We start from the raw sequence: 14116 nt of genomic DNA, 5'->3' as shown, positions 1-14116 counted from the left end.
TTTCTAGTTTTATTCATAGCAAAACAGAGATAGAATTATGTTAATTGCTAATGCAGCCATGTGCCTTATTGATTCATATGGGAATATGAGTAATAGATTCCTCTTTAGTGAACTCTAATCTAAACGAAAATGTTTCTGTAGTTTTAAATGGTAGAAATAACCTGTTCACAATTTGGTTTAAATGTTGAATATGGAAGCTCTGCTAATATGCTAATAAGCTAACCTCCCAAGCCAGCACCTCAGAAAAAAATTGTATTTGTGCCCGTTGTTCTTTTAAATTCATTAGAAGTCAGGGGGAACCTTTTATATGCCTAAATCTTGACTAAACAACAAGATGGAGGAACAGGTACCACAGCTCCTAGTTTGAATAAAAAAAATCTTTATTTTTGCAAAAAGGATGTAGCTTTAAATTACATTATTATATGGCAGATATAAAAATTCTTATTTAACGTTTCCCTGCTATCCCTGTAACTATTTAGACATAAGGGGACTGTTTTCAGCACATCAGGTAAACAACCCTTATAGTATCTACAGTTCCTTATAATTGTAGGCTCCTGGTAACTTCATCAATTATGAACTTGGAATGAAATGGTACCCAGAACCCTGACCCTGGGATCTGAAACAATGGTTGCTGCTGATTATATCCCCAAAACACATAAAAGTAACACATAAAAATGTTTTACACAATTTTACCCATTGAACCATTCCATGAACAACATCACTAAGTAAAGTGATTGTAAAGTCTAGTTTTTTTTTTAAAATAACAAACATGTTATACTTACCTCCTCTTTGCAGTTGGTTTTGCACAGAGCAGCCTGGATCCTTCTCAACTCGGGTCCTTCGTTGCTGCTCCTGGCCCTCCCTCCCAGCATCCATTCAGACACGGAGCTGTCGTTCGGCCCTGCCCCCTCTCTCTCTTGATTGGCAAACTGAATTTATTGACAGCCGCAGGAGCCAATGGCACCACAGCTGTGTCTCAGCCAATTAGGAGAGAGAGTCCCAGGTGGCCAAGGGACTCGTGGACATCATTGGATAGAGAAGGAGTTCAGGTAAGTATTTGGGGGTGCTGGGGAGGCTGCTACACTGAAAAGGTTTTTGTTTCTTAATGCATAGAATACATTAAGATTAGGGTTGAGCAAACATGGACTGTATTGTTTGGGATCGTACCGGACTTTTGGGTGTTCGGTACCCGGACACGGACCGAACATTTTACTGTATGTTCGGGATACAGTCCATTGTTCGGTAATTTATTTCATGTTTTGGCGTGGTTTTAATTGCACGGTTTCAATAGCTGCAGGACAGCCAATCAACAAGTGTTTAACTAGTGTGCCCTTAGAAGCCATCACAGCCATGCCTACTAATGGCCAGTGCAGCATGTGACCCAGCCTCTATATAAGGCTGGAGTCACGTAACGCCGCACCTCACTCTGCGCTAACTACTGTAGGGAGAGGTTCCTGATGCTGCTGAGGGAGAGATGGGAGATTATTGTAGGGGCAGGCAGGAGATTACTTTCAGGGAAAGAATAGGAAGAATCTTCTTTAATCAGACATCGATCTACATCGATTTTATTGTGTGGGGGTGCAGTGCACAATCTTTTTGCCCTGACCTGAGCCCAGTGAGGAGGAGGGAGAAAAAAAAACTTTTATCAGTCTTTTAGGTTGGCAGCGTGCAGCTGCCATGTAATGCAAGCTCAGTGCATATATGTCTGCTTAATCTGGATTTTAAAAAAAACAAAACGTTTTTTCCATCATATTTTACTGTGACATACAGTGTTTAGACACTGCTGTTCTAATCTGCTATTCAAAAATCACCAATTTAAAGGGAAATTTTTTTTTTCATTTTTTTCTTTATATGGTACTGTGAGATAAAGCCTTTTAGACAAGGCTGTGTTCTAATCTGCTCTTCAAAAATCACCAATTAAAGGGAAAAGTAAACATTTTTCATTCACACGTTACTATGAGATACACCCTTTAGATACTGTTGTTCTATTCCACTATTCAATAAACACCAATTTAGGGGAAAAAAGAAAATTGCGGCCTAGTCTGCATATTTTACTGTGAGATACACTAGTTGTATACTGTTGTTCAATTCTGCTTTTCAATAAAAACCCATTTATGGAAAAAAAATTAAATTGCGGCCTAGTCTGCATATATTAATGTGAGATACACCCGTTGTATACTGTTTTTCTATTCCGCTATTCAATAAACACCCATTTAGGGAAAAAAATGTAATTGCAGCCTAGTCTGCATACGTTACTGTGAGATACAACCGTTGGATACTGTTGTTCTATTTCGCTTTTCAATAAAAACCCATTTAGGGAAAAAAATATTAAATTGCGGCCTAGTCTGTATCTGTACGTGTGACATACACCCTTTTAGATACTGTTGTTCTATTCTGCTATTGAATAAACACCCATTTAGGGGAAAGAAAGATATTAAATTGTGGCTCAGTCTGTATCTGTGGGGCACTGTGGAAGCACAAGGCGAAGGCAGAGGAGGAGGAGGTCGCCAACGCAGCCAGGGCACCGCCAGCCCCTCAGAAGGCAGGGTTAGCATGTATGAAATGTGGAAAGGCTTTGTCGGCACGCCACAACAACCAGGACCACCAGCTGTTTTTTTTGTTTTTGTTTTTTTTTAAGCCCGTGGGGTGTGTGAACACGCTCAGACTATCACCCGGTGGGTGCATAAAAAAGTGCACACCAAAAAAGTAAAACACAAAAAGTGCACATGGTGTACACATGGTCCCTGACCCTGATACCCCGGGGCGAAAGGCTCCTGACAGGGAATGGGGTACTTACACTGGCTAACCTGGCCGAAACCAGGCAGCCCCGTTCTTTAGGAGGTCTGCTGAAACAGACCACCTCAAGTACTAGGTGGGGCTCTCCTGAAGAGAGACCCCATGAGAGAGGGCGAACCAAGCCAGAAGGCCATATCCACCCCCTCCCAAGACTTTCAGGGACAGGTCCAAGGACCTACACCCTACTAATCACGCTGTGCAAAATAAAGTGTACCGCCACAATAAAAAACACAAAACGTGAGACACATAACACATAAAAGTGGGGAAAGGGATAGTGGAGAAGTGCAAGGTTAGTGCCACGTTGCAATACTATGGCAGGCTCTTTGGCCAGGAATAAAAAATTCCTCTGGTCCTGACTCCTGACCAAAAGGCCCGGCCCTAGAGGCAGGTGTGAAAAACGTGTGTAGGAAGTGCAGTGTTCTTGGTGCCATACTCATAGTGTTGCCATCCACTGTGAATTATGGCATCCCTGGACTGCCACTCCAGGGGCACATACACCACAGGCTTTTCAGACTCCCGGTCCCTGGCAAGACCAGTGCAGCCCTGTCCCTACCAGAAGGCCTCAGAACTTAGACAGCTTTGGGAGAGCCCGACCCACAACCAGGGACAAATACCTTTTCCAAGGCCAGACTCAACCCAGAAGGGGGGAAAAAAATACCCTGCCGCCATCACCGTTCATTGCCATATACCATATACCGTTCCTTACGTACTTTACACTTACTGAATGACGGGTCTGCCCCCTTCAACTTCTGGGTCTCCAAATTGGGCACATGGCCTGAGCTTGCCCTTTATGCCTTGAAGGTGCTGGTCTGCCCTGCAGCCAGTGTATTATCTGAACGTGTATTTAGCACGGCTGGGGGCGTTATCACAGACAAGCGTAGCCGCCTGTCCAGAGCCAATGTGGACAAGCTCACGTTCATTAAAATGGACCAGGCATGGATCCCACAGGACTTGTCCGTACCTTGTGCAGAATATACATGTATACCGGCCTTACCCAGCCATTGTTGAATTTTTGATCTATCTCACTCTTTTTGGGGTGTACCCTAATTTAAAAAGAAATGTAAAATTAAAAACAAAAACCAGTGTTGGCTACCTCGTCCTCCTCCAACGCCGCTTCCACCTACACCGCCACATCCACCGCCACCTCAACCTCCTACTCCATATGGGCCTCGTCCTCCTAGATCAAGATGATTATTTTTTATTTTTATGTTTTTTATGATTTTTTATATTATTTCCCTATCCACATTTGTTTGCAGAGCACTTGCCATGCTCTTAAGAAGATTTTGCTGCCATTGCAGCCCTCTAGCCCTTTCCATGTTTTTTTTAGAGCCATTTTAGTGCTCAAAAGTTCCGGTCACCATTGACTTCAATGGGGTTCGGGATCGGGGTAAAGTTCGGGTTAAGTTCGGGTCAGGAATCCGGACTTTTTTTTCAAGTTCGGCCGAACCGCCGAACCCGGACATCCAGGTGTTCGCTCAACTCTAATTAAGATAAAAAGCCTTCTGACTTTACAACTAAATCCCAAGGAAAGGATCGGGAACATCCTGTCTAAAAACTCTCTAAAAGAAGCACAGAGAGGAGGCACCAGAAGTTTATTTTTACCTCTCATTCCCCAAAAAAGGACCACCAGAATGCTGGGTGTAAATGCAGTAACCAACCTGCTATATATATACAGTATATATATTTCTATACAACATTTCAAAAGTTTTAGGCAGGTGTGAAAAAAAATGCTGTAGGCAGAGAATGCTTTCAGAAATAGAAGTGTTAATAGTTTTTATTTTGTTCAATTAACAATATGGAAAGTAAAAGAACAGAAGAAAGATCCAAATCAAATCAATATTTGGTGTTTTATATTTAACTTTTCAACTTGAGAGGTAGGTTGCTCCAAACATCTTGGAGAACTAACCACATAACTTCTGTGGATGTAGAATGCCTTAAATCCTTGTGTCTCTTCATGTAATCCCAGACAAACTTAATTATGTTGAGATCAGGGCTATGTGGAGGCTAACCCATCACTTCCAGGGCTCCTTGTTTTTTTTTTTTTTTTACACTGAAGATAGATTTTAATGACATTGGCTGGATGTTTGGGGTCCTGCTGCAGAAAAAAATTGACTCTAATCACACACATCCCTGATGGTATGGCATTATGGATAAGTATCTGGCCTGTATTTCTCAGCATTGAGAACACCATTGATCCTGACCAAATCTCCATCTCAATTTGCATAAATGCATCCCCATACTTGCAAGGAACCTTCACCATGCTTCACTATTGCCTGCAGATACTCATTATTGTACCACTTCCTAGCCCTTCGTGAACAAACTTCCTACTGCTAGGCCAAATGTTTCAAATTTTGACTCATCAGTCCAGAGCACCTACTGCTGAGTTCCTTCAAAAACTGTGTACAAGTGTACCTAGGGGCTGGACACACCAAATTTTGATTTGATTTTGATTTCTCTTCTGTTCATTTGCTTTTCATTTTGTTAATTGATAAAAAAATAAGCTTTTAGCACTTCTAATTCTGCAAAACATTCTTAATTTTACAGCATTTTTTCACATGTGTCCAAGAGTTTTGCACAGTACGGTATGCTTAACTCTTTGCTACCAGTCGTAGAAATGCACGTACAAAAGGATACGTGAAAACTATAATTAATTTATACATTATTTTACCTTACTGCTGAAACTAAATACAAAATCACATTAAAAAAATAATGTACACGACACATCTATTTATCATATGTATATGATCTGTTCTAATAACTCACATGCCTGTCAGTGTCAAGTCTACATACACAATTTACAATTTTATTATGATGCTTTAGGCACATGAAGGAAATAATAATGCCACAAGAAAATGACATGGGTAGCCTATACAAAAATAGAGACATGGAACAGGATAAACATGTCAGTTTGCATCATATATCCCATGTGAGCAGGCCTTAGGGTACATTTGTCTGTTTTGAGCCAGAGCCACACAATATTAAAGAACAAATCAATGGAATGCAATTGAGAATAAATTATGTGAACATACAGTACATCTTGTGTAAAGAACTTTATTTTGATGAAGGAAATACTAAATTTGCAGCATGCTGGTTTGATAAGAGTAAATCATGAGAAATATCAATATCATGCAATTATTATAAACCAGATCCTAGTACTAGTACGGCTAACAGTAACTGACATGAATAGCTTTAGCCATTAAAAAACTCAAAAATAATAAGAAGCCTTGTGCAATAAAAAAGGATATTGTTTGAGGATAAAGAACTATTAAAATTACTAAATACATGTTAGGGGCATATTTTTAAAGGAATGATTTTTACATTCATAAAACATTCACAGGTGGTTAATCATTCCCTGTATTTTAAAAAATGCATGTATACCTGCAGTAAATATTTTGTGAATCACACATTCACTGCTCTATAAATATTCCCCAAGATTAGCTTTATTTATTTTTCTTGCAATAGTAGGGTTAAGCAGTCCAACTTTATTATACCCTCTCTCACTTTGGTGTCAATTTACAAATGATTTTAAGAACGTCCATTTTGTATTGTGATTATTCACTTAGCCTGTTGAATAATTATAAATGTGTGTTAACTTTGAATACCCAATCATGTGAAGAGGGTAAAAACTGTTTTGCTTACACATATTTGGATTTTTTTAAATGAACACATCTTCACTATATCTACTAAGTGAACATTTAATTTATACAGTACAGTCCAAATTCTCTTCCTCTTTAATAAATCTACACTTTTGCATCCGTACCCTTTGGGATGAATTGGAGCGCAGACTGCGAGCCTGGCTTTCTCTCCAACATCAGTGCTTCTGGAAGAAGAGTCAAATATTTCCATAGACATACTTATAAACCTTGTGGACAGTCTTCCCAGAAGAGTTGAAGCTATTATAGCTGCAAAGGGTGGGCCAACTCAATATTGAACCCTGTGGACTAGGACAGGGATGCTATTAAAGTTAATGTGCTCATAAAGGCAGGTGTCCCAATACTTTTGGCAATGTATATAGTTGTCTAAAAGGGGGTAATGCACGACCTTGAAAGTATAAATAAATAATAAACAATAATACCAAAAATAAGACAAAGTAAAACAGGAGTAGGAGGGTGAGATATGCAGAGAAGGCACTACAAAGTGCAGTATGTCAGCAATTTTATTAAAAGGCAAAAGTTAAAAATACTTACATGATTATGGAGTAAACAGGCTCATCAATCCATGAAGTTCCCCTGAGATGGTATTCCCTGTGACTGTGCAGCCAAGCAGCTGTCGCACTGTCTGGAACCACCGTGGAACACAGTGGGCAGAAGTGACATCAGCAAGGGGAAGGTGAGTTTTTTCGGAGCATGCTCAAATGCTCCATCTTCAAAACCTAAACCCCAGAGTGGCGAGCCAGCTATTACCCACTTATATACTTATATACTTGATATACTGCGGCAGGCTGGCTCGGCTGCGCAAACCACCGTACATGTATGGCGGTTTGCGGGAGCACTCCTGGGGGCAAGTTAGGCAGCGGGGATGCTGATCCACGGGGTGGGTGGCCGCGATTGCCACCGGGCACCAGCAAACGGTCCCCGCTGAGAGAGAGTTGTAAACACAGCAGAACCGTTGTTCTAACTGAAATGATCACAGAGCACCTGTGATCCTCCTTTTTAGGATCAAAGGTCTCTGTGTTCATTTCACAAGTCGCAGATCGCCGCCATTACTAGTAAAGAAATAAATAAAAGTGACATAAATCTTTCCCCTAGTTTTTTAGACACAATAACTTTTGTGCAAACCAATCAAAATATGCTTATTGCGATTTTCTTTTAACCAAAAATATGTAGCAGAATACAGATTGGCCTAATAGGATAAAAAAAATGTGATTTTTAATTTTTTTTTTTTGGAATGTTATATAGCAGAAAGTGAAAAGTATTGTTTTTTTTTTTTTTTTTTTCAGAATTGTCGCTCTTTTTTTGCTTATAACACAAAAAAAAAGGTGGTTTGCATTTGTGGGGGAAAAAAAAGGACATCAATTTTATTTAGGTACAGTGTCACACGACTGCGCAATTGTCTGTTAAAGTAATGCAGTGCCGAATCGCGAAAAATGGCCTGGTCATTAGGGGGTAAATCCTTCCGGCCCAGAAGTAGTTAAAGGGAGAAGGAGCAGGGAAGAGATCATATGACAAGTCAATGAGCTTGCAAGCTGGGCAGGGATGATGTAAAGTGCTGATCAGATTAAGAAACAATATGGGACGAGCTGTAGGCGACACAAGACATGGGAATATACCATGTCAGTGGCTGCATTATATAATCTTAGCAGTACAAGCTCGGAACATAGCAGGCATTTTTAAAAAAAGGATCAAAACAATATAAAACACATAATAAGCTCAGTATAGTAAAACAATGTGCTTGAGAACATGTCTGTATAACAGAATGTAATTCAATGGAGTTAATCAAAGTTATGCAGATGAGGAATACAAAAATATAGAGACATGCATGTATATACAAAAGTAAGGGTTCATTATGTATACCGTATGACTGGGAATGTAGATTAGTGTGGCAATATTAAGGGTCAGTTCACTACTGAATGGATGGTAAAAGACCCATGCTGTTGTATAGATGTGCAAATAAAAGCACATTCCATGCATATTAGTACATATGGGAACTGCAGATTTATATATAATGTATCAATCCAATATATGTGGGGACCAGGTGTGCATGGTGATCACATAATATACACGTATTGTTGCTGTATGCTTATCTATGTATATGTGCACATAAATGCAGAATCTACACATTTTAAAACATGTAAGAACTACAGGATCATGTATTAAATATTATATCATACTAATACATATTGGAACAGGTGAGAATGGTGATCACATACTATACGTTTGTTGTTGCTGTATACTTATTTATGTGTATGGGCTTGTAAATGCACAATCCACACTTTGTTACATATAGGAACTACAGGCTCATGCATTAAAGGTTATATCATTCTAATATACTGTATGTGGGGACAGGTGTGTATGGTGATCACATACTGTTGCTGTACACTTACTTATCAGTTGATTGCATAGTAAAACTATAGTCAGCAGATGCTTATTTAGGGACCAGGAGTGTCTGGTGATCATATACTGTGCACTTACTGTTGATGTAATCATAAAATGATCCCAGAACAGAGCGATTTGTGTCACTGCTGATCTGTCCCTAGAGCACACCGGATACCTGTCCCTAAACTCAACAGAAACTGCACACCTATACCAAATAAATTGCAGCCCTTTAAATTACTTTTGTGAACATTAACAGAGCGATTTGTGTCACTGCCGATCTCTATCTGTCCCTGGAGCGTAGACTGGATACCTGTCCCTAAACTGAAAAGAGCAGACCTATACCGAAATACCAGCCCTGAACTGACTTTTGTGGATCTTAAAAGAGCTATTTGTGTCTGGCAATCTCTCCCTGATGAACACAGCAGACCTTTACCTACACTGACAAAAAGCAGAATGTGAAATTGCCGCCTGCTCTGGTCTATTTATAAGATAGGGGGCATGGCCATGTGCTGAAATGTTTCAATTGGCTGTCCCGTTCCACCTGATGGCTGTGTCATGGGTCAAAGTTCTCCCCAATGTAAACTAATATGGCCACCACGAACATCAGCAAAAGTCCGCCTTTTCGCGAATTTGCGAACAAGCAAAATTTGCAGTGAACCAACCGCGGGGGGGAACCACAAGGCCATCCCTAGTAACCATGTTCTGACTGGATGGAGCACCATATTTCATTTTCTTGTGGGCCTCCTTTCATGGGCTGTGATGAGCTTTGTGGGATAAAGTTGCCTTCCTGGCTGAAAGACCATCTCTGATAGGTTGTAGGTTGGCGGAGCTCAGAAACTGAGCTTGCTTCCTATGGAGAATGGAAAGTGAGGCACTAGCCTTCAGATATGGTAATGTGAAGAATGGTGGGATAAGCAAAAGGGAATTTAATGTGATGTTGGAATAATGATGAGCAGATTGGAGAAAAGGCTATATGCTTGTGGAACACTTCAGCCGAACAATCAGGAAATAAAAGGAGCTGATGTCCATCAACATAGAGGTCACGTTGAAACCTGTAGCATTGCAGGATCAGCTACTTATCTGCATAGTTGAGATATGACTGGACAAGGAGATTTTTTATTTTCCAGGGGTTGGTCCAGTCTGTGTGACCTTTTCACATTGCAGCAATTTTTATATCCCCAAAGCTGAGGAAATGGTGGTGGAAAAGCGTGACAGAGTGTTTGTCTTCATTGAGTCGGGTAGGCCTAGTATACGAAGGTTGTTCCATAGAGAAGTCCTCTATCTTATCTTGAAGAAGCTGGAGAACATGGTCGTGGACATGCATGGCATTTGCTGCCTGCAGGAGCTCATACTCCATAAGGGAAATCCTATGTTTGGTCTCCTAAATGCACAGGGATTAAGCACCCAACTCTTTTATGGAGCTGATCAATGCCCTGCATTACAGCACTATCCACAGTTACTGATATAGTGGGAGTTAGTAGCACTGCCACAGCCTCTACAATGTGGGCATGTGAGAAATCTTCTGAGCCTGGAAGAACTAAAGTGTGGGCTGCAGCTGAGGATGGAGGGTGTGTCATGTCATTTGATGTAGAGCACTCCCCTGTATGTGCACATGAGACATCTGCAGCAGTGCTTGCCATGTTGGAAGAGGTACACTGCTCCTGTATACCAGGCTGATGGGGCAGAGAGTGGGAGTGGGAGCTGGAATGCTCCAGAAATGTATCCATGCAGGTGCCCAATGCCATAAGCCAGTGGATCGCCTGCAGGTGAGCTCCTATAGCAGGTTTTTAAGTAGGCAAGGAGCAGGTTTAAAGGGAGCCACCGGGGTCTCACCTCCTCTTCATGTAGTGCCGTAAATGGAAGCCCTAGATCTAATTTTTGCTACCATGGATGTTGCAATGCTATCAATACTTTAAGTATAACTTTTGGGTTATATACTCCACTCATGCTATCAGTGGAGAAAGTGCACCTCTCGTAAACACAGTGACCGATAAGCTTGAATTTTTGGATGTGTTAGGAAAATTTCAGGCCACTGATGTCTTAACAGTTTTGTAGTTTACAAATACAGACTGCACCAGGCATTGGAAAAGTCTTCATCTTCCATCCAACTATGGTCCTAATTTCAAGCAGTTTGTAGCAGTATACCGTTTTTCATACTGCCATCATAATGCCTGTCACTTATTGACTCAAAAAATGTGGTTTCATCTATATGTAAATTCCTATATGCAAAGGTGGTATTTCTTTTTACATTCTACAAGAATAAAAAAGTCAGAGATTCTAATACATTGAATATAGTTTTTACTTTACAATATCAGTTTTCCTCTTTGCTAAACATTGCAATGTTGCCCATCATTTACTTTTCTTACAATATATTTGTTTGCTTTCTGGCTATTTCTAGAGTGGGTGCCAATGTCCAATTTTCCTGTGATGATAATTATGTGCTACAAGGCTCGAAGAGTATAACTTGTCAAAGAGTGACTGACACACTTGCTGCTTGGAGTGATCATAGACCAATCTGTCGAGGTAAGCGAATGAAAAAGCAGGTTTGAATTTAAATACTTTAAAATTATAGAGTGCACATTTCTTTAAAATGTTTTTTTTTTTTTTAATTCATGCTACTCATGGCTATGTTCTTCATGACTTGAATATACTATTCAGTTTATCTTAAGAATGCATTCTCTGTTTGCTTGAAAAACACATGACAATAAAATCACAGAAATGGCTTGAATTGTGCTTTTTACCCTTTCTTTTCCAAAAGAACGGTTTAGAAATCCAATTCCAATTCTCCAGTTAAAAGTGTGATGAAATTCTTTACTGCTTTTTTCTCTAAGGTTGAAACTTGCTGTATAAATATACTTCCCTGGACCTCCTCATGTCAGCCTACTATGGGTCAGCTCCACCCCTCTGATCCCTCTAGGATAACCTCTAACTAGCCTTTAAAGTGCAGCTGTCTCCCCCAGGAAACTGTCCTCGCTCCGGACACCTTTAAAAAAAAAAAAAAAAAAAAAAAATTACCTTTCCTTGGGGCCTTCCTAGGTTAAGCCTCTCCTGGGCAAGAAGACCCCTTCTTGTGGGCTGTAAATTTCCCTCAATGGTGGGTTCCCCTTGGTGCAGGGGGAAATTTGCATTGCAGTATAAATTGCTGCATTTCCTACTAGTACCATTATTTGACAGTTAAAAACTGTAACAGATGCTGTATTCCAGTGGAGGTTCTTTCCTGGTAATTGTTACAGTATAAATTATGATAATGAAGCTGGCTGTAAGACTAGAAGACCTCACGCTTGTGGTAAGAATTGTTATAAATGAGTGCTATGAATAAATTAATAGAATCTGTGTAAGCTGCCTGCTGCAAGAAAAAAGTGCTAGTGCTTTTTGGAATGTCGGTCAGTGATTGCAGCGCTGCTTATAAATATCTGTGCCAAATTATTTAAATATAAATATATAACAACAAGTGCATCTCTGAATATCAAAAAATATATAAAGTGCAAAAAATATCACATTATAAAGTGCAAAAAAGGTGCATAATCAATGTCCATAATACAGTCCTTTAAAGTAACAAAAGTGCTTGGTGCTTGCTCCGTGCTTGATTTGGGGTCACCCCCTGTGATAATCTACTTACCACAATGTGGTCAAAAACAGGCAAGGAATGCTGTTCATCATATAATTGAAATCCTTTAGGACTGTTAGGGCGATTGATGCCGGAAAGATCCTTTTCATAGCTTAGTAATCCCAGGTTTCCTCACAAAAACAAAAACTGATCATGGTGAAGATCGTTTGAATAATTGCATTTATTGAGGCAAACAAAGGGAATACTCACAAACATAGTATAAAAACATATATAGGAACTCGACACAGTGGTCAGCTGCTCCCGCAGCGTGCGCCTCACCGGCCGGAAGTGACGTGGCAATCCGCTCGGCCAATTGCTAGTCACTTCCGGCCGGTGAGGCGCACGCTGCGGGAGCAGCTGACCACCGTGTCGAGTTCCTATATATGTTTTTATACTATGTTTGTGAGTATTCCCTTTGTTTGCCTCAATAAATGCAATTATTCAAACGATCTTCACCATGATCAGTTTTTGTTTTTGTGAGGAAACCCAGGATTACTAAGCTATGAAAAGGATCTTTCTGGCATCAATCGCCCTAACAGTCCTAAAGGATTTCAAGTATATGATGAACAGCATTCCTTGCCTGTTTTTGACCACATTGTGGTAAGTAGATTATCACAGGGGGTGACCCCAAATCAAGCACGGAGCAAGCACCAAGCACTTTTGTTACTTTAAAGGACTGTATTATGGACATTGATTATGCACCTTTTTTGCACTTTATAATGTGATATTTTTTGCACTTTATATATTTTTTGATATTCAGAGATGCACTTGTTGTTATATATTTATATTTAAATCATTTGGCACAGATATTTATAAGCAGCGCTGCAACCACTGACCGACAATGAAGCTGGCTGGCAATTTTTTGCTGTATTTTTTCCCCCTAAACAAGCTTGCTGGCTCTTGTAGTCCACTAGAGACGGTGGTTTTGCATGCTCCGGAGTGGGGGGAGGGGGCCAGCCGGCCTTCCTCTGATCACTGTGGAGCTGTCACTGTGGAACTGTGGAGCTGTCATGATGCTTTTAATCAGTGGAGGCAGTCTCCAGGTGCAGCTGGCTTCCTTTTTCCTCTGTGTGTAAACTGGGTCTCTGCCGCCCTCACTGTGAGTACGTGCACATCCTTGTCTCCTTACCTGTGTTGAAGCTTGGGGTATTTTTGTCTAAAGCTGCTGCCAGCCTCAAAGCACTGAAGATTTTTTATAAGGAATTTGTTTTGTTTTTCTTTATCTTTTAAAAAAAAAAAAAGTAAAAAAAAAAGAGAGCGATGCATGTGGCCAGAACGGAATACATTTTTGTTAGTTGGTCTCTCTGAATAGACCTGATCGATTGGGGTCAGTTTGACTCGGTCTTGTGTGTAAATTCATATATGCCAGCCGCAGGAATGTGATAGAGCTCCTTTAAAGAGACAGAAAGGATCTCCCTCACATTGTGTTTAGCCACAATCAAGTGCGGTAAGGCTACGTGGTCAGGATGGAGAACATGTAAAAAATGTCTTTCAAGGCTCACTCCATGGTGTAGTGGGGATGAATGCAAAATATGCACCCTGCAACCTGGGGTTCAATTCCCCAGTAGATCACATACTGAAATATTGAAACAGCTGTGAATGCTGTCAATTGGCGAATGCTTCCCATCAGCTTAACACTAATTTGGAAGATGTGTCAGCAATACCTTAAAGAGGTTTT

The 14116-nt window shown here is 40.4% G+C and overlaps 1 protein-coding gene across 1 annotated transcript in view; it reads left to right on the top strand.

Annotated features, from left to right (window-relative positions):
* The window catches only part of CSMD1 (CUB and Sushi multiple domains 1), a 2644830-nt gene that overhangs the window by 1638725 nt on the left and 991989 nt on the right, over nucleotides 1–14116 (top strand). The window contains exon 9 of the mRNA XM_082250071.1: nucleotides 11230–11354. Within this exon, the coding sequence (XP_082106197.1) occupies nucleotides 11230–11354 (125 nt within the window). The remainder of the gene's footprint in view (nucleotides 1–11229; nucleotides 11355–14116) is intronic.

Source organism: Pelophylax lessonae (assembly GCF_965119305.1).
Source record: "Pelophylax lessonae genome assembly, chromosome: 3".
In the NCBI taxonomy this organism is placed as follows: Eukaryota; Metazoa; Chordata; class Amphibia; order Anura; family Ranidae; genus Pelophylax; species Pelophylax lessonae.
The sequence above is the reverse complement of the archived record's forward strand: the minus strand, read 5'-3'. Positions and strand labels throughout refer to the sequence as shown.